Raw genomic sequence first — 27259 nt, forward strand, 5'->3', positions numbered from 1 at the left:
GTTAACAATTCCTTCCGATGCCACGGCCTTGAATTTATTACCCTGAGTAATTCTGTTTAAGTCAGTGAGGCTGGTCAAAGTAGCAAATTAACAGATGTGGGGGACTATATTTTTCTCTTTCTCACCATCAAAATCACAGTGAAGTTGTAAATAAATGTAATCTTCTGTATTTTAACAAAGTACTAACCCAATTGTCACTTACTATAAGTGAGTAGAATGTAGAGATTCCTGCGGTGACCTCTATGCTGTGCTTTTGTAACCGATTTGAAGCAACTATAATCAAGTTGCCAGTATTACCAATTTGTGTGTTCTTTATCTATTGCCATCACTGCCACGCTGCTTGGCCAGACGCAGCTCCTGAAGCAGTCAGAACAGGCTTTTGCAGAAAAGAAGAAGATGCAATTATATTAGAGGTTGGCAACAGAGAGGAGGAACTCCCATAACATTCAGCAGGCAAAAGCTGCTGTAGAAGTCCCTCAAACAGGGATGCCTCAATTTCTGAGATCGCTCAGGTTTGAGCAGGTGTTTTATTTCCTTGCTGGTGGACTGAGAAGAGTTAACTCAGGGCACCAAGAAATGTGGTGCTTTTGCACTGCGTGCTGTTTCTTGTGTTTGCAGTGTTGCTGCCCTGTAGTTGCAGGCTCCAAGAATGGGTCTCATGAGTGTCAGCTACTTGTGCACTATCCAAGTGATCGTGATCAAGAGGCCTTAAATATACTCAATAGAAGCTCTTTAATTATATTCTGTTTGTCTTGCGCTATGTAACATTTGATGGATTGATAAGGCATTTTGTCGCAAACCTGATGAGGCCAAAATATTCTTGTGTTACTCAGATGTCCGTATATCCAACTCTTGCTCCATGTACACAGCTACCGCGCAGGCTAACCCTGCAAGATAGTGCTCTGGATTTTGTGCACCCCAAGGTCTTACTGGTGCCGTGTTTTGCATGCTGGTCCACTGAGTGAACTTCTCCGTATTGCTGCTATTGACTGCTCTGCCTTACTACCATGCATTTCATTCCTCCTGTTAACTGAACAAGATTCTTAGTCTTCTACGTGAATCATTCAAGTATAACACTGCTGATAATACCGTACACTTTAACTGAGATATCGAACAAAGTTGTTTCTGCAATGAAGTCAGTCACTGCTATAATCACTGGGTGTAACCAAATCACTGGTGCTCCCAAAAGCTGTTTTTCATTTTCTTTTTACCACTGTTTTGTAAAAGATGTTTAATTTGGAGTCATCTCATCTTAGCAGTTGATCTGCATAGAAGATTGATTTGTTACTTTAGTCCAGAATACAAAGGTGTGCTGATGACCTAAAGATGCAAAACTTATATCTCAACAATGAACTTTAAAGATTACTTTTTTTTTTTTTGGGTCCTGCTACTATTGAAACTGTAGTCGTTTATGTTGAGTATTTTTCATTCATCTGAAGAGGATATGACTTTGTCATTAAACTGAAGTGAATTACTGAAGTGAGATTAACCAAAACTGAAAGTTCACAAATGCTCAGTAACACAGGTTAAAAAAACAAACAAACAAACAAAAAGTCTCTCAAGCAGGGATAGAGTTATTTTCTAAATACGCAGGCCAGTGCTGACACCTTGTGGCTTTGTTACTGAGTTATTTCATAATTTCATGTGGTTATTTCAGGTATAAATCGTGGTTAACTCGCTGTTGCCAGCACTGTCTGTCTCCTTGGCTTCATGGCCACCTCAGTGCTCAGTATTTTGGTAGCACGTGTAAAATGGCTTGTAACTTCGAGTGTATGGCTGTGCACATCGAGTGAATAAGAACTACGGGTGACTGCGATATCTTGAAGCGGACTCAAAAAGCTTCAGTTCGGTGCACAAACTCGTGGGTGCTAGTGCAACAGCAGACAGAAGTTACAAACGTCTCACTAGTTAATACCTCATTTTATATCTCCCTCTCCATAGGAGAGCATTGAGGACTATCAGTACGTAGCACACGTGTACTTTTACGTACATACATGTTCTCTACAGTGACACAAAAGCATTCCCGTGCTGCTCTCTTCACCCTTGAAGAATCCCTAATAGTAAAAATACATCCAAAGGAACTGTTGGCAAATTTCTGGTAGTATAGAACCCTGAGGTGCACTACTCTATAGCCATAAAAATGCCTAAACCACACTGTATCAGTGCAATTTATACCTAAATTGGCATCTAATCTGAAATCACATAACACTTCAAATCTTAAACAAAAGTAGCTGTCGCTGTTTGAAATCTGTTGTGGAATTAAGGGTTCAGGACTTGAGGTGTGTCTTGTGAAGATCATGCCTCCCTCAGCTCTCACCTCAGAGATTGTTTTCTGGTGTTTATGCTCAGGTCTGTGTTCTTAAGTGTTTATGTTGTGAAAATACATGAGTTAGAAATCTTTATTTTCATCGTAGGTTTGTTGTTGAGGTGTTTTTAAAATTTTATTTCTGACGTTTAGTTATTTATAATGAATAGTGAAACACAGAATTGGAAAGGAAAGGTTTTCTACAGTAGGGACCAAATCCTCAGCTTATGTAAATCAATATTTATAGCTTCATTCAAGTCAAAGAGGTGATATGAATTTCTGTTCCTGAAGAACATGACTGCCTGAGTCTGTTAAGAAAAATCAAAGGAGTAAGGATGTGCCTATGAAGATTTGATTTGCTGGCATCTCTGTTTATCTAACAGAAGGATTTGTACTCTAAACTCCCCCTCTTCCCCCCCATGTAAATCTTAATTGACACTTGCTAATTGAACTTTAATGCAATAAATGTATTATAATGAGCCATCAGAGTCTCTTTTTGGCATGCTTCCTCCGCTCTGCAGGAACTGAGGAGAAAAGGTTCAGGTAGCGATGCATGCTTGTTAGCTATTTCAACACTCTGCCAGGAGGCAGATCTGTCTGATCAAAGAGCAGTGAGTGACAGTATCGTTTCAAGATGCAATAAAAGCTTCTCATATGGACAACTGCTTGTAATGCCTCATCGCCTTCAGGATCAAATGAGGTACCTGTAGGTCTATAAATGCCTCCACTGCATGAAATTAAAGCACTATGTTGAACCTACACGTGATCTGTTCAGCAAGGGAAAACAAGGAGCAGGAGCCAAGAAGGACCTCTACGAGCACGAACGTGTGTGTAACTGGCAGGAAAGGCTTTGCAGCATGGAAAAGTCGGGATGGTAATGCAAAAACTGTAGGAAACTGGCTGGGCCCAGCCTCACCTACAGCTGTAGGATGCAACACGGCTACAGGAAACGTGTGGGTGAACCTCTGCCTTTTCTCCTTCAGATGATGACAGGGATAGGTCTCTGCTATAGTCTCTTGTCTTTATATTGCTCTGCACTTAAAAGCTGGGCTATGAACAGTCATATTGCTGTTTTACAAGTTAAAACCAATTGTGCTTAGAGTAATTTCAGCTTTTAGACATCTGTATCATGCAAGAAATGCTCCACCAAAGTCCTGGTGGACACAAATCTACCATGAAGTTATATAATGTTAAACTGGCATGTAAATCTTGAAAAAGAGAAAAAAAAATCAAATTCCTCTTTCTAGGCACTTTTCACATGTTCAGAGGTATACAACCTCTGTAATATGTTGTACAGGATATGCTGCATCTCTCATTCAGAATAAAGAGGAAGATCCCTCGAGGGGGTTTATGGCAGTGTTACCAACAGCTTTAGTACTTGATAAAAGGTTGTGTTAAGCTGCGAAAGGGAAACTGAGTAGCACAGTGTCAGCAATGAGCTAGTTCAAATGTCATAGATTCCAGCCCTCACAAAACTTGCTCAGACCAATCCTATTTATTACAGAGGCATTTAGACCACCTGTAAAATGTTAGCTGTCACTCTCACGCATGGACATGGAGGTCTGGTATACGCCAGATGCAGGAAATTAGCTCCTCCCTAGATTATTTGCAAAAAACATTTGATACAACATAATGTCACAAATGTCAGGTCTAAAAAAATCCAGACAGAACAACTACTTTTTCAGTGGGCCTAATTCCCAGTAAAAGTGCAGATGCTTCCTTGTTAAATAATTTGACACTAGAACACGTTCAGACAAGACAAAATTCTCCAGCCAGTCTAACCAGTCTTGCTCTCTACCTTGCAGTGACACTGCAAATTTCTGAATGTTTTCAGCTTCCAGAGACTAAAGTAGCAGTAGAGGCGGGAGAGTGTTTAATGGAGCTGCGGTAGGGCTGTGCTGCTGGGATGGGGATGAGGATGAAGACGAAGACGTGAAGGGAGCTCCTGGTTTCTTTCAAGCTCCAGCCCTTGTCAGTCGTCTTCAGCAAAAGTAATGAAGGCGCTGGAAAGCCTCGGCCCGCACTCAGTGGTAACCGAAGCGGGAAGGACGGGATAAAGGACCTCCAGGACACCCCCTCCTCGCTCCGGCAGGCCCTGCCGCGGGGGGGAGCGCGGCGGCCGGCTCTCCCGGAGCAGAACTACATTTCCCAGCACCCTTCCTTCCCCGCCGGGCTGGGCGCACGCCTGTGCCCGGAGCCGCGCGGCGGCACTACAGCCCCCAACAGTCCCGGCCGCCTCTCCGCGCCCTCGCCTGTGGCGGCAGCGGTGCGTCGCCCCCTGGCAGCGGCGGTTGGAGCCGCGGCCGTGCCCGGTGCTGCGCGGGAGGGGGCGGGCGCCATGGCTGACAGCGGAGAGCCCCCAGCGGCTCCGGCCGCGGCCCCTCCGGGCTCGCCGGCGCAGAGGCGGCGGCCGGGCGGCTCCCCCAGCGCTGGTGCCGCCGGGGCGGAGGGCGCGGCGGCGGCCATGCCGCGGCTGCCGTTGGGCGGCCCGGGCGGGGCAGCGGGGATGTCGCTGCCGCGGCTGGAGAAGCCGATCAAGCAGGCCTTCTACAACACCGGGGCGCTGCTGTTTGCGGGGCTGTGCTGTGGCGCCGCCGTCCTGGTCTACTTCATCCTAGAGGCCTTCCTGCGGCCGCTGCTCTGGGCTGTGCTCTGCGGCACCTTCCTGCACCCCTTCAAGAGCTCCCTGACGGCGCTGGGCCGCCGCTGGCTCAGCCGCCTGCACCGCTCCCGCACGCCCGTCCTGCTGGCCGCCCTCCTCCTCCCCATCTGCTTCGCCAACTACGGGGTGGAGGCGCTGGGCGAGCAGGTGCTACGGCGGCGGCGGCTCCTGCTGCTTCTGGGCGCCGGGGGACCGCTGCTTTACGGGCTCTACTGCCTGGGCAGCTCCCTGGGCGTGCAGGTGCTGCTGGCTCAAGCCGCCCACCTCATCTGCCAGGGGCTGGATTACTTCAGTAGCCAGTGGGTGAGTGCCCGTCGCGGGCGGGAAGGGACTTTCGGAGGTGGCCGAGTTCCCCTGGTGTGCGCGGGGCGCCTCAGAGGTGCGCGGCCCACGGGGAGGGGCGGGACGGGACGTGGGGCTGCCTGGCGGCGGCCGTTGGGCTGCCCTGGGGCGGGGGGGGGGGCGGTTGCGGCGCGCGGTATGGGGCGCGGCGCTGGCCGCCATCTCACTTGTTGCGCCGCGGCAGTGGGTTTACAGACGCAAGCGTTTAAAATCGTAAGGCGCCTATCTGAAGTCACCCGGAATTTTTATTTTACTTTATATTTACGCAGAAACTCTCCTCGCAGCACGTGGGTGCGACTTTTCGCGGGGCGCCCGGCACTGCTCGGGGGGCGCGGCAGCGCCAGGGATGCCCGGGGCAAGCCACCGGCTGTCACGGCATCGCGGTGGTGTGGGGCAAACCGAGCCTTCGCTATAAAAACCCGGTGTAAAATAGCTTTAAAAATAGCTCCAGAGTTATAACCCACGTCGTGGAGAGGTGCTGTGTATCATCAAGTGGGTGCAGCAGAAGCAGATACGTTTTCTCGGTCGGTGTTTCATGCCCGTAGTTTAGTCATGCCCCAGTTTTGAGATGCTGTTAAGTCAAAGGTGTAATTGAAGTGAGATCTTGGGCAAACGTCGACTCTGTTGAACCGTAAGATGTGTTTTAAGTGTTGTGAAATAGCAGAAAAGCTCCGCAATTGACTTGGGGGAGAAAGGCATCTTAAGGCTTGTTTCTCAGTGTACTTATTTATTTTTTTTTTCCCCCTTCTTAAAGTATCAAGCGGTGCAAACTCCATTTGAACATTAAAAACTAGAGCTGTTTATTTAGCTTATAAATGTTACTTACGGTAAAGATTCTAGGAGACTGCTTTTCCCTGTGTTCTCTTCAGTGGGTAGACTAGTTAAAACCTCTGGCAGAACTCATTTTCATTTTGTTAATTATAATTGAAAATGCAAAAATAGTACATATCTGAAGTAAATGGATATGTGAAAGCACAGAAGGTCAGTAAGTTGTACTTTTATTAAATACTGATGTACAATTGGCATACTCAGATTTCTTAGTGTCAAAGACTTTTGTTAAGCTGCTTTAGTTTTTTTAAACAAACAAAACACACCTGGAATGGAAAGTGACATAGGTAGTTGGTTTAATGGGGATATACATGGAAATAAAACTGAAGAACTACCTAAAACTGATCTTACGTGGGCAAGAGAGAGAAACTGTCAAGAAAAAAAAAGAGCAAAACCAAGCTTGTCCAGGCTTCTGATTTTGAATTACACATGTTCTTTGAATACTAGTTTTATTCCTTTGGTGGAGCTGGTGCATGCTGAAATCTCAAACACAACTTTGGAGGTGTATACCAGAAACAAAAAAGTAATAGTTCTCCTGAATGTACTGGTAAAAGATATTTTGAGCTCTTTCTAGTTTGAATAGAGTGGACTGGAGAATGTGGTTTTGTCTCCTGAAGGCAAACATTGGAAGAAGTGATTTTCTTGGCTTTCTATTCTGAAGTTTTGTCATACGCTGGAAAATGTCAGGAGAGGTGTGTTTCTGGTCTGCAAAAGTATAATGAAGACTGAGTAAATAAACAGGGACACACTCTGTATTGTTATAAAGAGGCAAAATGCAACCATTTTTACCTTGAGCTGAGTGGTGGAAGAATGTAAAGCATGGCTTGGTACTGATGGGAAGTTTTGATTTAATTGCTACACAGTTTACTTGATAAGCTTAAGACTTCCCTTTACATTAGCCTACCCGTTTTATTTTTAACAAATCAGCAATATTGCTACACTAACTGACTTGGCTAAGTCCAGTCCTTTATTCGATCTTGGTTAATTAAGCTATATTTACATGGGATAAGTTGCTCCGATTGAACCTCATAACTGTGGTTATAATGCACTACTGGATGCCTGTGCATGCTCAGTGCAATTTTGTTTGGCGGTGTCTGATACTTTTGTTTTGCCCTGGTGTTTTTTATATAACGCTTGTGTTCATTGAAGTGCTATAAGGTTTTAACTGGGCAAAAGTCAGTAAACTCCCAGAACTCCTCTGACTTGAGTTCCTTGGGAAACTTTTGATTTCATGTCAAAATAACTGACCACGGACTCTCTTAAGCAAATCAGTTGTGGTAGCTTTCTAAGCAAGCTGCCTATGTTTCCTTTTGGGGACCTATATGAGAAAGAAGCTGTGGGCTTCCCTTTGTAAATAACCTCAACTCAGCCTAGCATCATTTATACACTTTACAGGATTTTTCTGTTCCAGTTTGTGGTTTGTTTTTGTTTTGGGTTTTGGGGTTTTTTTAAATTTTGCTGTTACCTGATTTGTATTAGCTCAGAGCTGTAGCAGCATAACTTTTTTTAATCCTTGCTGCTGAGGAGCCTTGAGCTGGGTCAGTTAATAGTATCTGCTTTAATTTCAGTTAAGCATTTTAAAGCCGTTTAATTGCCATGTTATATTGTAGGACTCTGTTTGCATGTGTAGTCTGCTTTTTAGCTGCACAGGAATTTTGGATATCATGAGTCAGTTTGCTCCATTGTACTGTTCTTCTCTAGGATCTGAATCCTCCATGGTTCCTTCTGTACGTTATCTTGCATGAAGATTACAAATATTTTTGTTTGTAGATACTCTGTGTGATAAGTAAAAGTAATGGTAACTTCATTTCTTGCACTGTGTCTTTTAGCAGCCCACTAAGCCAATCTAGGTTTCTGTGTTTTGAAATATTTTGATTCTGAATAACTTAATTAACATAAAATAAGTAAATTTTCCCTGTAGACAGCAAGGAATACTTTCTTGCCAAGAGTATAATATAGAAATCGTTTATTAAAAGCATAAAAGAGATGAGCAAGCATGGCTTGTTTTAAGTGTACCAGTATCTGACTAGCATAGTACATTTGTTTATGGTAATTTTCATCTTGTGAACCATGAATGTCTGTGCTCCAGCCACCAACCATTCTGCCTTGGGCTGCAAAGGTGTACAGTGTATTTAATCTTAGTTGGAGCTTTGCCTCACCTGGATGGCCCTGCTGCTTACAGAGAGGAAGAACACGCATGGTTGCCTTCTCCCTTTCTGATTCCCTGTGCTGTACTCGAGAAGTGAGAGGATGCCTGTCATTGGAATTTGACTGAGAACAATTACAGGGTTTGGGGATACCAGTTTGGTGTTCTTTAACTAAAGGTATTTTTATGGTATCTACCAGGCAATGATGCAGTTCCAGAAACAAATCTCCAAATGCAGCAATTGCATGTGATAATGGCATAGTAAGCTGTATCTTGGCACCAGTGTGTTACAGAGCTTTCTTGTACTGTTGTCAAATCTGAGAAAGCCATTCATGGTGTTGATGAGTGAAGATTTGCAAATGGCTATATTCCTGTCTGTGGTTGTTAAGTCACACCTGCAATTTAGGAATTAGGAATCCTAGATACCTCCATGATAGGACCGTTTGATAAGTGATTGCAAAACACTACATTTGAAGAACAATTGCAAGATCTTAAGCTAGTCTACAAGCATCTTGTTCCCACTATCTCCTTGTTCCCACCGTCTCCTTTTCTTTCCCTTTGTGCTTTACAGTTCCTGCATCATCTCTAAAGAAGCTTGCTGAAGAAATGTAGTAGGCTGCTGGGCCTTAAAGCTAGGAGCTGGTTATAAATTCCAGATGAGTTCCTTGGTCTGACTCCAGCCTTCTCTATGGGTTGTTTGCAGAAGTCTTCTGTAGTGGACATGCGCTCTACATGAACTTCGGTTATATGTCATAGGGAAGGGGAATGTTTTTCTGTTGTGTTGGGGTTTTTTTTTTATGAAAAGGAGGGGAGTTTGTTCCACAGTGGACTGAATATACCCTTTCATGTTTATATGCTATGACAAATTCTGCATGGTTACCCTTGCAGTTAGCATACCTTCTGAAGACTAATCTTAACACTGCCTTGTTGTCCCAGTTTTGTAGGAAGTATGCTTGTATCCATCACTGTATCTAAGGGACAGGAAATTCTTCTGCTTTATGACAAGACTTCAAACGCCATTAGCCTGACATTTTACACTTACAGTAATATACAGGAAATGCCAGCTATTGGTTGTATTTTCTTTCTTTTTTTTTTTTTCCATCAGGGTTCACATGCTTATATTTATTTAGAAAACAGTTTGTAGATCCCGGCAGATGAAATGAATTACACAGCTGCTCTGAGTTGACTCTGAAGTTCATCTTAGTAAATTAAATCTGATATAATCATAATTGGCAGAATTCTCTGGAGTGAACTTGATTACAGGGCTGTCAAAATCTTTCTCCCGTGGCCAATCTTTCTTCCTTGGTTTGTCACCATTTGCCATCGCTACTGCATTGGAATATTGTCAAAGCAGACGTTGTCTGTTTTGGCCAGTCAACTGTCTGCTCCCTGTCAGGGAAGCTGTCAAAGACATCCACCAGAAAAACCTCCATTTGTGTTGGCACTATATGTCAGCAGTCCCTAAAGTAACCTTTGCAGACTGAAATTCTCAAATGTGCTTCTTGGCAAAGGTTTTGAGTCACAGGATCCAAGGTGCTTGGCTTCCACAATGCTGTTGAATACCACCTGTGGAGGTGAAAAAAAAAAATCTACATTTTATTAAGTTCACCTGATGGGGCAATTTTTCTGCTAGCACAGGGTTAAATATGACTATAATGGGGGAACATCTATAAATGAGGAAAACACAGTTCTAATTTTTGAATTGCATATAATTCCTGTTCTTTAAGTGTTTCAGATGGGGTTTGGTTTTTTAGTTTGGTTTTTTTTCCTTCCCTTTCTCCTTAGAGCAGGCTTCCAGGTTTTTAAAACTTGCCCGCCATAAAAGCCACACACCTGAAAAAGCCCTTAAGTATTCTTTCTGCTGTTTCATTACTTGATATCATGACTTACAAATCACACAGCCAGGTACAGACTGTAAACATACCTTACCAAACCCACAGTTTTTGATTTGTTTTCACAACTTGGTAGAGATCAAGGGTGTGGAGCCACATGTGGCCTATTTAAAAACAGGATGGGGAGGGGCTGGGAAAGACTGAGATGTTGATGGTGTTTTCTTTTCCACCTTTGTTTTCCCTTCTGCACCCACCCTCAGTTTTGGGAGAACCTGCTACGAGGTACCTTTCTTGAAAAGGCTTATGAGCTTGTTTAGATTTATATGCATGAACTGCAGCCCCAGGCACTAAGCTGATGCTAGCCTTGAGCCTAATGATGTATGTTACATAAAGTTAGTTATTTTTTGGTATTTATATGTATTATTTGAACACAATATTTCTTTTTCTACCACCTCTGAAAGGAATGATTGTTATGGAATTGTCCAGCAAAATTTTAACTCTGCTCTCTATAGTAAAGCAAGAAGGCAAAGAAGTTGGATGTGTTGAAGAGCCATCTCTTGTGAAGGTATCATCATGAAGTATGTCAGAGCAGTGATACTCTCTGCAGGGAAAGAATTTGATGTGCTCTGAAAAAACTCTTTTCATGAGTGAATCTTGAAAAGTTTGATTTCTGAATAGCGTTTTTATTAACGGTGTTTCTCACAAATTACTTTTGTATTAAGACAGGAAAGGAAAACTAAAGGAAGAGCATTTTCAACATCCATTGCTGCAATCTTCTTGGATGTAATGGACTTCCTTAAATTCACAGTGTGGGAAATGTTGCAGGACACGTGTGGCAGTGTTGATTTTGATGGTCAGTCCCCCCCCCCCACCTCAGGATTCTAGTTATGAGTGCATACTTTTGTCCCTTCAAAAAGGGGTAGTCTTGCTAAACACCAGGTTTCTGTTTCATGTGGTTTAGCAGTCTGTGTGTTAATGTCAAACATAGCTATGTGGATATATGTCACAGTTGAGGGTTCTAGTCCTTTGGACTTAAGACAAGGAATAACCCAGTCTGTCAGGTTTATGCTTACTTGGATTCACTTAGGAAAAAAAATCAGGATGCCATTTACCTGCTTAGGTAAATGATGGCTTCTTTAGTGAAGGGAAGAGGTGGTTGAGTTTGCTCTGAGGTGGGCAATAGTATTATATGTGTGATTAGTTGGTTTGGGGGTTTTTGTTCTTGTATGTATTTGACAAAGTCTGTCTCCATGGTAAATGAAAGTCAGTTATATTTTCGTCATTCTGCTAAACTGCACGTTGTGGGATATTTCCTCTTGTGTATTGTGGAATACACAGTAAAGCCACATGGAATTAATTTTGGTTCTGAAAACTGGAATCAAAATGACATTTTCATAATTCCTCACCTGGTTCCTTATTATCTCTTTTATTGTTTAGAAAGCTATTTTCAGATGAACAGACAGATAAAGAAAACGTGATGTTACTAACAGCAAACACAGTTTTGCTTTCAGCAATGCATTTAGTTTCTTGTGTCACTTCATTTTTCAAGTTCAACACTATTCTGCTTGGCTTTTGTGTAGGTTCATTTTCCTTTGCCTTGCCACTGAGGAAGAAGAGGAAGAAATAATGATCTGCTGTCATAAGATCACTTCTTCAACCAGCTTCACTCAGTGCAGCACTGATTAAAAAAGTTTGCAAAAGTGCCGTGGGAATGTTTGGTCAATATTTTTAAGGATTTCCTATTTTAAGAAAAACTAATGAAAATATCTATTTCAAAAAGAAAATTTTATTTTTAAATGTTAAAGGGAAGTAGTGAGATAGGATGGCTTTTTTGTCATAGCCCTGAAACAAACTGGAAAATAGGAAACTGTTTGAATTAGATCCATAGTTTCATCAAACAGTTTTAAATATCTCAAAAAACCCCCAGCCAAACAAACAAAAAAACCCCAAACGAAATGTTAAAAAACTTTGCCATATGATTTCCAAGTGGAAAAGAGCAGCCTGGGAAAAAACAACACTTTGAAATGGCAAAAGGAGAGGGTAGAGCTACACCTGGAAAAAGGTTGAAACATGCCATTTGGTAGGTCCTGAGTTGTTTAAAACTGGAAACTTTTGGAAGGTTGGCAGGGCATGTATTGAAAGAAGTAACTCTGTTGGGTATTCTGCTTGGTCTTGACAGTTGTGTTTACTATGGGGTGGTTTACATGAAGCAAGTAGGAAGTGTGTTTGTTGCTGGATGCTGAATTGTTGGGGCAACGTTCCAAGGAAGGCTGAATTGTTCTGACAGCTTTGCTACCAATGAGGAGCTGTTCTTGCTTATTCTGCTTCTGACATAGGCTTCAGTTGCCCTGTTATCCATGCCTGTCTTATCTCTGTGAGCCTGTTTAGCTGTAACTGAATTAGATTATAAACTCTTGGGGTTTTTTTCTGGATAGTTGTTGTTTGGGGTTTTGGGGGGGGGGGGGGCTTTGGATTTTTTCTTTTTTTTTCTTTAGATCAGCTTAGGGACTTTGGCTGGACAAACATTGAAGTTGGTATACAGAAGAGGTGGGACTGCCTGACTGGCAGTGGGAGAGCATGGACTGCTGCTTTCAGTAGCAGTGAGCTATTACATGAGCCCATCTGTAAAACCTCTCCCTTGAAGACTAACTTGCTGATAGGAAAAAAAAAAAAGGGGAGTGAACTGTGTAAATAAAGAATTTTACTCTTCAATATAAATGTTGTCAAGAGTTGAGTAGTAAGAAAGAGTTCACTCTCACTGAAAAATGATACCAAAGCTGAAAGAGTGTCTTAGATTTTCAAATTCTCTCAACTTTAACTGGAACTGGAAACAAACATTCAGTAACATTGGTGGTACAGTCATCATGCTGATAAATCCTAGACTTTCCAACACTGAAATTTAAAAGAAAAATCAAAACACTGAAGCAGATGCTTGAGCTTAACATAAAAGCTGCATCTTTCTATGGTGTAATTTTGCCTCCAGTTGGCAATTTAAAGAGAACTGAAGCCCTTCAGACTTGCCTAGATGTCTCTAAATCTGGCTTTTTAAATTTACCACTGTAACCCAAAAGTAGATGCTGAAATCCAAGAAGTTACACTGCAATCTTACAGCTGTAAGAATGAAGATGAGGGAAGGAAGAAAAAGGAAAGCTTACAGGATTAAACCATCCTAAATTTCTGATATATGGGAGTTGTGCACATCTGTAAATATTAATTGTGATTGAATAGGCACTTAAAATCTCAGACTACATGGTGAAAGTTAGGCATCTGCAACTGACTTCAGCTTGATAAATAAATGGTTTATGGTAGCTAATGCATTCTGCAGTATCTGAACTGTGTCTATTAGTTACCTGGTTAGCTATATACTCTTATAAATCGAATTTATAGGCATTTTGGTTTAGCATGGAATTTGTATCTGTTCTAGTTTCAGTGCAATGTAATTACAGTAGCTTAATTTTAATGAAAGTAGACAGTATCTTTTATTCTTCATTTCCATTTTGTCAGTTGTTGAAATGGACATATAATAGTAAACAAGCTATTAATATTCTCATGCTTTTGCAGCCAAAACCTTTGGAGACCCTTCAGAAAAACAGTGGGAAAGGTTATATAACATGCACTTAAAGGGTTAAGGAGAAAAAAAAAAGAAGTGGGCTGTTGCCAAGTTAGTATGAGATGAAATCCTAGTCCATGTCATTTTAAGTTAATTTGCTTTGTCAGTTGCTTTCAGCTATGAATTATTGTGAAAGTAGGCTACCCAGGTTAGAGAAGTAGGCTACCCTAGTTCCCATGCAGTGTATTTCTTGCAGCATAGGGAGGTGCTTGGCCGTAACATTAACTGATAAAGAACTGATTAGTCCATGGTGTCACTGAAATTAAACCTCTTGCACCAGTCAATTGACTACATAGGGGTTTTTTACAGGGCTTCTGGATTGTTATTGTTTGATCTCCAAAACAAGATGACTTCTTTATTTTGAAATAAGCTATTTCTCTCTATTCAGTAGAAATAAGAAATACTTTTACTTGGGTCATTTGCTAAGCTTTTAGAAATGAGAATTGATGAATTCTTGTAGCTTACAACACAAAAAATTATTGAATACCTAAACCCTGAAATGCTAGCTTTTAGTTCAGCTACATGCATAGCTAAAAGCAGTGTTACATGGTTGCTTTGTTGGCTGTTAAACATAGGCTTATGCCCTGTTAGCCTCCTACTTTTGGTGTATTTTTAATCAGAAAGTTTAATTTATTGAATTTACTGAGTCTCTCAATTGTAATTTATCATTAAACTTAAAAGCTAAAAATTGCCTTGATGCTGGAATATTTATTATGCAAAGATCCTGTATGGCTGGAGTTAGGGAGTAGGATAGCATCTTCATGCTGAATTATCTCTGGCAATTACAGCCGTGCTGTAATATGCCTTGTGAGTGAATTAATGTTATAAACCTATACTGTTTAAGGAGTGCTGCCGTGCATTTCAGATAAAAATATTTTTGTTTATGACTTTTGTCTTAATGTCTAAGAGTTGTGTTCGTTTTAGACATTTGTCTTGAGTCCACATTTGGCCATAAGCATTATGCAGCTCTGTTGATGCAAAACTAGAGGTAGGTGGTAGGGAAAAGTTGGACTGATGAGCTTTGATGAGAAAGATTAGTATGAGAAGGGTATACATTTGTTCACATTTCTTAAGTGATTTTAAATTACGTTGTATGTATGAGCATTCCCTCTGAAGTTAATGCTTGTCTGCTGAATTCAGCACAAACAAGATTTCCTCTACACCAAGTAGGTACATGGGAGTAGTCACACAAACCGGCTTTTCACAGGGACTGTTGCCTCTTCAGAGTGAGTCATATAGCGCAGAGTAAAGAGGTGAAATCTCTTTTGGTGTCTTCTGTCTTACTCTGTGTCTCTGCCAGTGCATTCTTACAGTGATGTCTGATTCAGCAAATGCTGTTAATAGAAGTTCTGTTTAAACTTCATTGGGATTTATGGATTTATAAGTGTAAATTTGAAGGTGTCCCTAACTGGTTATGGATAGGGAATGTTTGTGGACTTTGAGCCAGAAATGTCAGATTTTTTTTTTTTTTTTAAGAATGCAACAGGGAGTTTTTATTTTTACAGATTTTCATACCTCTTGTATTTCACATCTGCTGAGTAGCAGCTTTTCACCTCCTGTTGCCTGTTCTGGTTTCTGCTTTCTTCTTTTCAGCATTTTCAAGTTCAAATTCTTCATCTCAAGATTCTTAATTAGAATTCTGTATTGCGATGTGTCTGATGAGCCAAGTTGTAGAAGGCAGTTAGAAGCAGCAAAAGCAAAATGATCGCATCTGCCTCTTGATACGTTGTCGTGGACCTTTTTCTGTCTCTTTAGTGTTTTTAGTTAAATGTTTGATAAAATGATACATCACAAGTTATTCGAAGGTATGACTGTTTTGTGGACGAACACTGCTGAGGAACAGCAATTTCTGTTGCTTTTCCTAATGTTTATCTTTGGCTTAAACCCCCCCTTTGTCTGTTTGGACTGGAACACAGGAACTGGCAAGCTGCTCTGTGCTGGAATGAGTGGTGCGCTGCTGGCTCTATGTCCCTGTGGCCTCACTGGTGCTGCTGGTGGCCCTGTTTCATTTAGGTTCTCGCCTTGCAATAGTAGTTATAGAGTAATTTTTTGGTCTCAGCTGCAAAAACATCTTCATTCAGGGTTTGTGTCTAGCAAAGCGTGTATACCCCCTCACGTTAGAGCCATACTGAAGGCAGACCAAAGGCATGTCTAGCCTGTTCTTACACTTTGCACAAACTTTACATTTCTCTTACATGGAGCAAAACCTCCCATAATTACTTGACAGTTCCGAAATGTGGACTTCTTAAAGAATTGGAACTGGACTTCAGTTTTCTCAGTATGGCAGCTAGGGGTACGTGCATGTGTGTGTATACACACACATCAAAATATAGCTGTATTGTACTCAAATATGTATACATACCTGTGTGTATCTTTGTCTTAAAGATATGGACGTTGGTAGTTGGTTACCTGCTGGTGGTTTCATTCAAGTGGAATATAAGCACTGAACGTTACTTAAAAGGAATCTCTGTCCCTGTCTGGATTATGCTGCTCTTTCACTTAGGTGAGTAACAAGAATTTATTATTCTGATGCATCTGCTGGGATTCTGTTATCTTCCAAAGCTACTCGCTTGTTCTGCTAAATCCATATAATGGATGTTTAGCTGAGATGCAGGCTGTTTTCTCTGCTCAGTAACTCTGGCTGCATGTGGCCAGCAGGGTGCATGGAATGGGAAGGCAACAAGATGCTGAGCAACATGTGTCTTCCACTCCTCCTGCCCAGTTTGTACTTTCTATGGTTTTCCCTTATTTGGCTCTTGCAGTCACAGACATGGTACTGACTCCCTGACAGTGGGGAAGGGCTGGGGTCATGTGGGTGGATTTAGACTTTTACTTGTGATGATTTTTAATACTATTATTTTCTTGAGAGCCTGCAGTTGGCCAAGGCTGAAGCTGTAAAATGCCTTTAATAGTAGTAGTAGAAGCAAGAAAAAACACAGACTCTTATCAGGTAGTCAACAAGCATGTCAATATGATATTAATAATATCAGATAAATTTTCCAGTAATCTATATGATGTTAGTACAAATATAAGATTATAGTGATCTATTAGTATTATATTTATTTTACATATTTCATATAACAGATTATCTGATTATATTATGAGAGTTTATGGTGAAAGTATCATGCAGATGATACACGACTATCATGATGGAAGTTTCACAGTGTACTTCATGATTTACTTTGCTTTAGCAGCAGTTTTCAAGGATTGTTCTGACCATGTGGGGACACTGTCCTGAGGTTTTAAGCTACAGAGAATGGCTTTGCGTTTGCTTACTTTTTGACAGTCTTGTATTTGCTGGAGGTATTAGCTGAAAAGCCAGAACCCAAAAAGGCACTGCTTGGTGCCACTCTGTGGAGATCCAACATAAATGCAGAGTTTATTTTTTTGAGGGAGCTTGAATTGCCTCTGATATCTAAAATGTTTTTATTTTGTGTGTATTTTCATGTAATTTTGCATGTTGTTTTTAAAATTGTTCTCTAAAGTATATCAGCATAAAGTCACTGAAGTTAGAAATGGTAACAACTTGGTTTATTCATTGAGAAACTTGTTCACCTGTTTTTTCTATTCTTCCTTTCTGTGAATGTAGAAAACTTCTTAGTTTCTGCCCAGATTGTTCTTGGTTGATGTGGTGCCTTTCTTGGTTTTGCTAAATGTAGAGTTTATTAACGGTGTAATTTTTCTCATAAAAAAACCCCTTGTATCTTTCAGCTTCTGTGGCAGGTTCCTGGAGAATTCCCGTGTTTCTGGTTATAGTCGTTCTGATGACTGTAGGCATGTTGCATGAACAGCATAATGGAAAGGAGTCTTCTGGTAAGAAAGGAGTCACTATTTCTTTTGGAAGGCCAAAAAGCAAACATCAGGTGTTCCTTTCTAGTACTAGCTGTGTGATTATTTTGGGAAACTTTTTTCCTGTCTTGCTGTTTTAGTTTTCTTTAAAGTCGTCATAATCTTTGTTAACTAAAATAGATTATCTTTTATAGAGATTTTTAGATTAATCAGACTGCCAGCAACTGCAAATGAGTTGGTCAGTAGCAGTACATTAGCAAAGAAAATGCTAAGCAAATAACTGTTTTTGTGGGTTTGGTTCCAGGTATATTGTAATACTAAAATTAATAGCACTCATTCCTTTTGGATTGTATTGACTACATACAATACATATTAAAAACCAACAGTGTCTGTCTATATAATTTCTGTTGCTTGTCAGCTTCAGTGGATATCAAGCAACAAATAAAACATTTTAAGACTTAAGCTTTTCTTCATTTACATATACATACCTATTTTACAGGGGCAGAGCTTCCTGGTCAGATGATTTCCATTGCTGCTTCAACAATTGCCATGGCAATTTCAATGACAGAAGATGACTCCAGTAGTGAACATTCCTCACAACCCTCAGGTGACTGAATACTCTGTAAGAAAACATTTGAATTTGCTCTAAAGGCATGAAATTGGAGGGAGCTAAGAACAAATTTCGAAATAGTCCCTATCGTGTTCATCCTGACCAAAATCGCACATTTATACTTACCTCGTGAAACAAGTTTATCTGTTTTTAAAAATGTTATGAAGGTGGTAATAAAAAAACTATCTTTCAAATGATAGTTTACATGACTCTCTGTACATTTAGAAAGCCTGACTAGAAGAATTTATTATTTTTTTATTATTTTAAAGTGTGGGCGTGGGTTTTCCCTATTCTTTATTATTCTAATTTTTTAATTTTACCGAGCCTTCTTTTGGTTTGTTGGCAGTTACGAGGTATATGTACTGGATTTCTGGACCAGGTACAGACAGACTGGAATAATTTTTGTGTACGTCACAGTGACAAAAACCCACTTTGCTCTGTTTAACTATGGTACGCTCAAAGTCTTTCCTGCAATGAGTTTACTTGACATTGTAGCTTGACTCACAGTACTTTCATTTGCAATAACACAACTAGAAATCTGTAAGAAATGGCTTGAAAGAGTTGCAAAGAAGGCGCTTAGATGTCCATCTCTGCTTTTGAACCTTACCGTCATTTTTCTGGTTAGGCCTTTGATGGAATGCAATACTAGAAAAATAAGCTATTACGGAGATCTCTGGAAATTGAAAGGTTTCATCCATTTCCTGGAAGTAGACAAAACAGGTTGTTCAACTTGACAGAGTGTGAACTTCCAAAATTTCAGTTTGAAATTGGCTGTGTGTAAGAGTTGTCTGCTTCAAGACAGTATGTTCTTAATATTTTTTGTAATGTGTAAATGTGCTCCAGAGGAGGAAACATGGTGATTGTGTAGGAGAGAATGCTTTGAGCAGCTTCTGGCTAAAGGCTACCGTTCATGAAACTAAAAAGTTACTTCAGCCACCATGTGAAATGGTGTAGAACAAGCTCGTCAGAAATCTTTTGATGAAATGTAAGCACACTTCCTAATTTTAAATATGTCAGTGTAAGCTGTACTTGAAAACATGTTTCATTTTTAAATATAAAAAGGGCAGCTTTTGACAGCTTATTATTTTCTTTGTTTCTACATTTTACGTGACTATCATAAAAATAAATATAAAGCCCTATGGATGGATGGATGTCCTGAAACTTGAGAACAGCATCAAGGTGACAGTTTTCTTATATTGCTGTCTCTAATCTTTAATTTTGGAAATGAGATTTTTTTTTTTTTTTAGCTGGATTTTGAATATCTGGCCAAGCAACAGTCTCCCACAAATGTGTTATGTAAGTGGTTGTGTTCTTGTTTGTTGCTTGTGTGGTGGTTTGGTTTTTGTTTGTTTTTTTTTAAATTTACATACCAGTTTTAATTTTTTTTTCTCTTCTTTAAGACTTTTTTTTTTTTTTCTCCTTTCAAGTTGTAACTTCTCTTGGCCAAAAGAAAACTACAGCAGTTTTACGAAGATGTCTTTTATAGTGAATATTTTTTGACTTACTTTCCTGAGACAGTTAACACGATCTTTTTTTTCTTTTTGTCTTGCAAATTCTGTTGTTGTTTTCCTTCACAGCAGGAAAAGAACAAATATGGAGCTTCCTGCTTACTCCTGTCCTGTCCCACTCGGTGGGTGAGAGTGAGGTTAACTTTTTAATTCTCTGGGCGGTAGTCGGGAGTAACGACAATTAGTTGAGAGGTTCAAATAAATCACAGATTTACTTAAAACTCAGCGGAACCACGCAAGATAATGGCTTAGCAAAACTTGTAACGATATTACCCTAATGTGCCGAAAATGAAGTTACAAAGAGAGTGGTGGAGAGGAAAAGAAAGAGAGAAAGAAGGAGAAGAAAAGAAAAAAGATACCACCACCCTTGGATCCAGCAATGTTTTCTGCTCATAGTGGTAGTCCTCAGGTGGCAGGTGCGCACCGAAGACTTAGATTTCCCCTTTTTGTAATCCAATGTGCCTGCCCTGTGGGCGGGGGTCTGTCATCACTGAGCAGGCACAATATGTGCTCAGGAATGTTCAGAAACGTTCTAGAAATGAGTCGGTAGGTTGTGAGAGTCTCGGGGGTCTCACTGTCTTCCCGATTCGTGGCTGACCAAGTGATAATCTTTCACAGGCACATGCGCACAGAAGACAGATGCTCTTTGTCTGCATGTTTCGGGAATAGGGGAGCTGGCTCACGAGGCGGTATCCTGCCTTCATGGGTTCTGTTCTTGGTCAACACTCCCTCGTCATCAGCCCATGCCTGCCTGTGTCAAGACGGTTATTTGCGACATTCACTTATTATCAGAGCCTTACCACTCCTAATAATAGTTTATATACTTTTCCAACAGTGTGTTGGGAATTAGCATTCTATTCAGTGATGTGTAGTAAGTGTCCTTTTGGTCACCTCTGGTTTGGATCTTCTGTGCGAATGGTGATGAAACTTTATTCTTATACAGCAAAAGGTTTTACCTGCAGGGTTAAACTGCAACTCCCTTGGTTTTCCTCTGCAGTGATTTTTGGATGTTTTGTTATCTTGCTTTGGAACTTGTAATGTAACACACATCTATTTTATGAGAAGTTTAAGATTTTGAAAGTTTTCGTATCTTCAGCCAGGTGGATACCAGATTTCAGGAGGAGATTTTTCTTCTATGTATTGTAAATATGTCAGTGGTTGTCATGGTTGATTAATTGTCAGTAGCAATAACAATGCTTATACTGTATTAAATCAATTATAGAACAATCAGTGCTTCATGTTTTTACTGATCTCCTTATGCTTAAATTTGTTCATGAAAAAAACAGGAGGGGAAATAAGCTGTATTGATTTCATAGTTTTTTCTGAACACTCATGTTTTTTGCTATTTTGTTGTTGAATACTGGTATTTAGTGTTGGGGGTGAGGAGTTTAATTATAGCAGTGAAGGTGGTCTAACTTGTCCTTCCTGGTGTCCCAAGAATTTCCAGAGTATACAGCAAATAAAGAGTCCACAGCTTAAGAAGCAGATACCACTGCAGTATTTTGTTATCTGCCTTGTAGGCAAGATTCTGTTGTCTTGTTAGTTTTGAATATGATAGATACTGAAATCTTTAAATGTAGTCATGTCTCTTACCCTTCTTCTCCCCCTTCTTTGTTTTCTTAAAAAAAAAAAAAAGATCTTTTTCTCTTGAAATTACAGAAAGATGTGATTATTCATGAGGGGGTACCTTCCCCTGGTGTTCTGAAAGACTTTTTCATTAATAATAATAAAATCACTGTTTCATCTTAACTCTGAAGATTTTGTTCTGATACTCTGCTCCATAGAGAATAGAGATACAGACACTCGCCTTCCTGTTTATGCTGCTTTTCCTTTTATTTAAGGAAGGGAAGGAGAATAATTCAAAATGCTATGGCCAGCAAGAAGTTGACTTGACAGAGAACATGTTCTGTAAAGAAGAGAACACGTCTTAAGACAGCCTGGAAAATTTACCTTTTTTTGGTTGTTTTTATTGTATTCAAATAAATACCATACATTCTGATGTATAACATCCTGATGAGATGTTGTGGCAGCCACATCCCTGGAAGTGTTCAAGGCCAGGTTGGATGAGGCTTTGGGCAACCTGGTCTAGTGGAGGGTGTCCCTGCCCATGGCAGGGGGGTTGGAACTAGATGGTCTTTGAGGTCCCTTCCAACCCAAACCATTCTATGAATCTATATGATTCTATGATTTTGCTAGAATTCTTTATTGGATATTATGCTAGCCATTTGGGAAAGGCTGTCATACGTTCATTAGTTGAAGATAGGTGTTTTTCAGGTTTTATCTCTAAAAATATCATCAAGCACACTAACTGGGGTTTTACAGAACCTGAAGTTACTCTAAATCAATATTCTGCTAGACCTTTCTTCCCTGTTTGTGTTGACAAGGCACTCATGCCTTGGTTTGCAGAGCATATCTTACTAACTGTTGTGGTTTTACCCCAGCCGGCAGCTGAGCACCACGCAGCCGCTCGCTCCCCCCCAGCAGGATGGGGGGAGAGAATTGGAAGAATAAAAGTGAGAAAACTCGTGTGTTGAGATAAAGACAGTTTAATAGGTAAAGCAAAAAGCCGTGCACACAAGCAAAGCAAACCAAGGAATTCATTCACCACTTCCCATGGGCAGGCAGGTGTTCAGCCGTCTCCAGGACAGCAGGGCTCCATCATGCGTGATGGTTACTTGGGAAGACAAATGCCATCACTCCGAACGCTGCCACGCCCTGTCCTTCCTCTTCCCCAAGCCCCTTATAAAGTGAGCATGATGTCATGTGGTATGGACTATCCCTTTGGTCACTTGGGGTCAGCTGTCCTGTCTGTGTCCCCTCCCAACTTATTGTGCAGCCCCAGCCATTGTGCTGGTGGGGTGGTGTGAGAAGCAGAAAAGGCCTTGGCTCTGCGTCTGCTCAACAACAAAAAAACGTGTCCATCTAACGAAAACATCTCTATATTATCAACACTGTTTCCAGCACAAATCTAAAACATAGCCCCATGCTAGCTACTATGAAGGAAATTAACTCTCAGTTGAAACCAGGACACTAACAAAATGTGACTTTTTTTCATTTGCAAAGTTGGGTGGGTTTTTTGGGTGGGTCAACTTTGTGAACTGACTTATGATACAGAACTGAATGGCAGTTCTGATGCTAAGGAGTCTGTCACGGAGAGAATACTGGCTCATTGGCAGTGCCAATTTAGTTTGACATAAAAGGCTGCAGAACTGCGTTCTGAAAAAGCTTTCTTGTCTTGGGATCCCCTAGGAATTTTTAGTCTATTTTTAATTATTATTTTTCTTCCTGTCAGTTCTTTCCTATCTGTGTTTTGCATTCTGTGTACAGTCTGCTTAAGTTAATAGGGAAACTGTAAGAGAATGAGGCAGTTTAATTGGTACTACTCTTAACATTACTGTTGCTCTTATTTCATTTTTTTCATTGCAAAATTATGTTGATCAAATTTTTCATTACCAAAAGAAGGAATATTCTTTTTTTTTTTTTTTTTTTCATAAAAGTGACTTTACTAAGGGCTTTGGGGGCAAAAAGTGTTGGATGACTTTAATCTTGAGGCATAAACTTCAGCATATTAAATTCTCCTTTTTTTTTTTTTCTATTTTGACTTTTAGCACTTCCTTCCCTTTGATAAATATTTGAGTTTCTGCTTGTTGTCAAGTTACTTCTTATGTTCATTATATTAATGTTGGAGGAAAAAAAAAAGTGAAAAGTGTTAAGTAAGTTGAATTGTTAGGGGAGAATTCTCAGTTATGGATATACTGCTTTCAGATTTGTGATTCTTTAGTGCGTTGTAAGCTGGATCCATTTGTTTCTATTAGTATTCTTCTGCTTCATTAAAAATAGACTGAGAAGTACAGGGGAATGATACACTCTCTATTTCTTATGGCAAAACCACTTTGTCTTTTTAGGAAAGCTGCTGTTTACAGGTAACTTTGTCTCCCCTTAGGAAAAAATAACGTGTCTTTTTCTCCAGCGTGTAGTTTGTATATGATAGGGCTGGCCTTCATCCCTTTGAGATACAAACTGATTTGCCAAGAAGCACTACACCTGAAGCTGCTGCTGTGTTCAGCTGCTTGCAGAGTTCCTTCTTCCAGGTTCTGTTGGGAATATTCTGTTCCACCAAAAGTGGAAAAAAGTTCCACCAAATATGTTACCAGCAACCAGCTGATGTTTCTGTCATCGTGCCGGTGTCTATCAATTGGGTGAATCAATAGATCTGTGTTATTTGTATTAGTGTGGTGGGGAAGTGTTGATAAGCTCTAAAAATAGTTCCACTTGCTTGTAGAACACCAGTGCAGATTTCCACAACAGAAGAAGAGTGTTCATCTAGTGTGTGAGGCTGCAGAATTTGTCACTTGCCACTACTGTACATGTATTACAAATCTGTCTTGCCTTTTTTACATTCTAGCTGTCATGCTTTAGGCTAGGATGGGCTTTAGTAACACATTGCAGTTAAAACCCACCTGCGTGGAACGTGAGTTGTTTGATTCATGTACATGTAGTATATTGTAATGCAGTTTTTACAGAAGTTTTTGTTTGTGGCAGGAAAGTGGTTGGTGTTGATGTGACACAAGTCCAGTGAAAGAGTTGTGTTCATTGCTTACCTGCTGCAGTACATACCAACGTAACAAATTGCCTTTTATTCTTCAGCATAGAGTAACTTTTCAGGTTTTGTTGTGTGTGCGTTCTTCCACCATGGCTGCAAATTTTTTTCAAGTAATGGTGTGTGGGAAGTGTGTGCATTTCACCACCAGCGTGAGGCCTCAGTAAAAGTTGATACTGGTGGTGTCAAGAAGAGATTCTACATACAGTGACTGAGATGGATTTGGTGTCACCCAGACTAGTCTGATACTAGGCAGATGTGCCAAATAAAAAGTTAAATGAATAAATTACTATGTTCTCTATACAAGAATTTTAATTTGGATGTAATATTTTTGCCTGAAATGACTACTGTTTGTTTATAAGTGCCTTTAACACATCAGTTCACACTTTTGAAATTAATTTCATGTCTACTAACTTACGAAAGAGACAATGACAACATTTGTTAATGACTAATTTATGCTTGCTGTTGTTACTAAACTATGTTACACAAACAAGTAATTTAGGATCACAGTGTGAGTGCTGTGTTTGTAATGTGAGCGTTTGGGAAAAGAAAAAGTGTAATAAGACATTTGTAAGATATAAGCTTCCTCTTGAATGTACGCTGTATTTTTTCGTTTTGCTTAAATGAGCTTTGAGCAAATCTAAAATTTCTTTCTTTTTGAGTATTTGAAATAGAAGTAAAAGATTTCTTTTAAGACTTTAGATTTCTTTTAGAAGTGAATTACACTTTGTGTTTTTCAGGGTTTTAAGGTTATTTGATAAAATGTATTTGGCTTGTAATTTACCTGCAGTGACAGGAGGCCTCTTAGAGGCTGTGGCATCTTTTCTTCTCTCCTTCTCCTGGCACTGCTTGGCATGGTGTTGCATGATGTGGGAGAGCTTACACAGCCCTGTTCTAGGGACTAGGGAGCGTATTCTCTTCTGTGGTGAACATTAATGTGGTAATTTCCGCTTCTTTGTTTGCATTTGTTTGTTTTAGGATCAACAGAAGGTGATCAGCCTCCACATGCTTCATCATCTTTCTCCTCCTCTTCATCCTCTTCTGGGAGCAGACAAAGACCTGAGATTGGATCTTTTCTTAGAAAAAAGAAAACTAGTGATATTTACTTTGTTACACTTGTGTGGGCCATTGTCATTGTCCAGATCTGGCTAAATTTCTGGATTGTGCAGCTATTGCCAGTGCCTTTTGCAGGTAATAATCCAATTATTTGAAATGTATGTTAAATGTTGACTTTGGATAGCCTTAGGCTTTGTGTTAAATAAAACGGAAGGAAAGGCTTGTAGGCTTTTATGAGTTTTAATTTAAAACTTTTCCAAGATTTTTTGTTAGGAACATCAGGAACATAATGTTCGTCAACATTATTATATTCTTGATGAATTGTAGCTTCAAATAGGAAGATTGATGTGCACTGTCTGTTACCATGTAGTGGACAAGCCTGTAAAATTGCTTTGTCTGTCAACTGTTGTAGTTACCTGGAATAATTTAGTGCCATACCTTTCATTGTAAGAATGCTTTTGGTTTGGAGTACTTTGTTTTTGTTCCTCTCGATGTCTTGTCTTTTCATGTTTTTGCACCTACAGATAAAGAATATTTTAGCTGTTATTCAGTACTGAAGTACAGCTCATGCTAACTTTTAATTTCCATGAAAAGTGGGTTGCTAGGCTCTGTGGACAAGTTGCAAGATAAATTTGATTCTAATTCTAGCTCTGGGGTTAATTAGCTTTGTTGCTTCACATCTACATGCATCTGTTCTCTTATATATCAAGCAAGAATTGAGTAGTTATGATAGCTATCTAAAGAGGTTATTTTAAAACTGAATGCTACTTTTTCCAATACTCTCTTGGGGGCCGAATAGGGAAGATGGGAACTCAGGAAATATGCACGAGCTACTATGAATCTGAAGGCATTTCCTCCAATCCCCCTAATGTAAACAAAGTGAGTTTCCTAAATTGCTTGGATTTTCTCTAAACTTCAGTTAAAATGCTAATTTTCTGCATTTTTTAATGTATTTAACACTTAAATGTAGCTATATTCCCTTTTACCTGGTGTGGTGGGTTGGCCCCAACTAGCAGCCAAGTACCCACAGAGCCACTCACTCTTTTCCTGTCTTCCAGTGTGGGCTCATCCGTGAGCTGTGTACCTAGTCTAGCATGGGTCCATAGATCATGATCCCTCAGAGTGGTGTGCCTGCTCCACCATGGAGCACTTCTGCTCCCCTGGCCTTCTTATTCCCTCTGTTCATCCCTCTGTTCCCTCTTCCACTCTATTCACTTGTTCTGTGTTCCCTCCTCCCTCTCTAGTGTTCTCTGCCCTTCTTAAATATATTTTCACACTCATGCCTGATGGGCTTAGCTTTGGCCTGTGGTGGGTCCGTTGTGGAGTCAGCTGGAACCGACTGTGTCTGGTGCAGGGCAGCCCTTGGTCTCTCCCCATGGAAGCCACCCCAGCGGCCACCCTGCTACCAAAACCTTGCAATTTACACCCAATACACAAAGTCCAATTCTGGAAATCTGGACATCGTGACTGTTGGGCCATGCTTACAGGTTCGAGGGGCTCTGAACTCTGAGAGGCATGGTGAAAGGAACAGCTGCATGTTTGGCTGTGGCACTGTAGCAGCAGCTAAAGGGTAGTGTGATGATTAGACATATAAATTGCTGAATACAGGGTAAGAGGAGAGAGGGGTTTGATCTGTGTTTCAGTCCTGTGTAGTTGCTACTGAAGAAACTGCCCAGTTTTGATGTCTGGGCATCATGGGAAATGGCGATGGCAGGTTGGATATAGCTTATAAACGCATTATAAAAATAATAAAGGGATTAGAAAATAAATTTTAGACTCACTAGAAGCAGAGCTTAGTGGCCTAATTTATTGAAAAGTGAGGGAGTGACTTAACCACTGTTTAGAAATACATACTTGGGTGGGAGGAGAAATAGGTGTAATAGTTTTGCAGTTAGGCAGACAGCAATGGCTGGTTTTAAACTTGAGCCAGACAAATCTAGATTAAAGTGCACATCTATAGCTGAAATGGAT

General features: G+C 40.4%; 1 protein-coding gene across 2 annotated transcripts in view; it reads left to right on the forward strand.

Moving 5' to 3' along the window:
* Positions 1-4514: 4514 nt before the first annotated feature.
* The window catches only part of TMEM245 (transmembrane protein 245), a 98826-nt gene continuing 76081 nt past the window's right edge, over positions 4515-27259 (forward strand). The window contains exons 1-5 of one of the 2 annotated variants that reach the window (XM_054816759.1): positions 4515-5270; positions 16111-16228; positions 17437-17538; positions 18014-18121; positions 25211-25423. In XM_054816759.1, coding sequence (XP_054672734.1) covers positions 4644-5270; positions 16111-16228; positions 17437-17538; positions 18014-18121; positions 25211-25423 — 1168 coding nt within the window. In that variant the 5' untranslated portion in view covers positions 4515-4643. The remainder of the gene's footprint in view (positions 5271-16110; positions 16229-17436; positions 17539-18013; positions 18122-25210; positions 25424-27259) is intronic. The other variant, XM_054816758.1, reaches the window with a different exon arrangement.

The sequence above is a fragment of the Grus americana genome, chromosome 2 (genome assembly GCF_028858705.1).
Source record: "Grus americana isolate bGruAme1 chromosome 2, bGruAme1.mat, whole genome shotgun sequence".
Lineage (NCBI taxonomy): Eukaryota > Metazoa > Chordata > Aves > Gruiformes > Gruidae > Grus > Grus americana.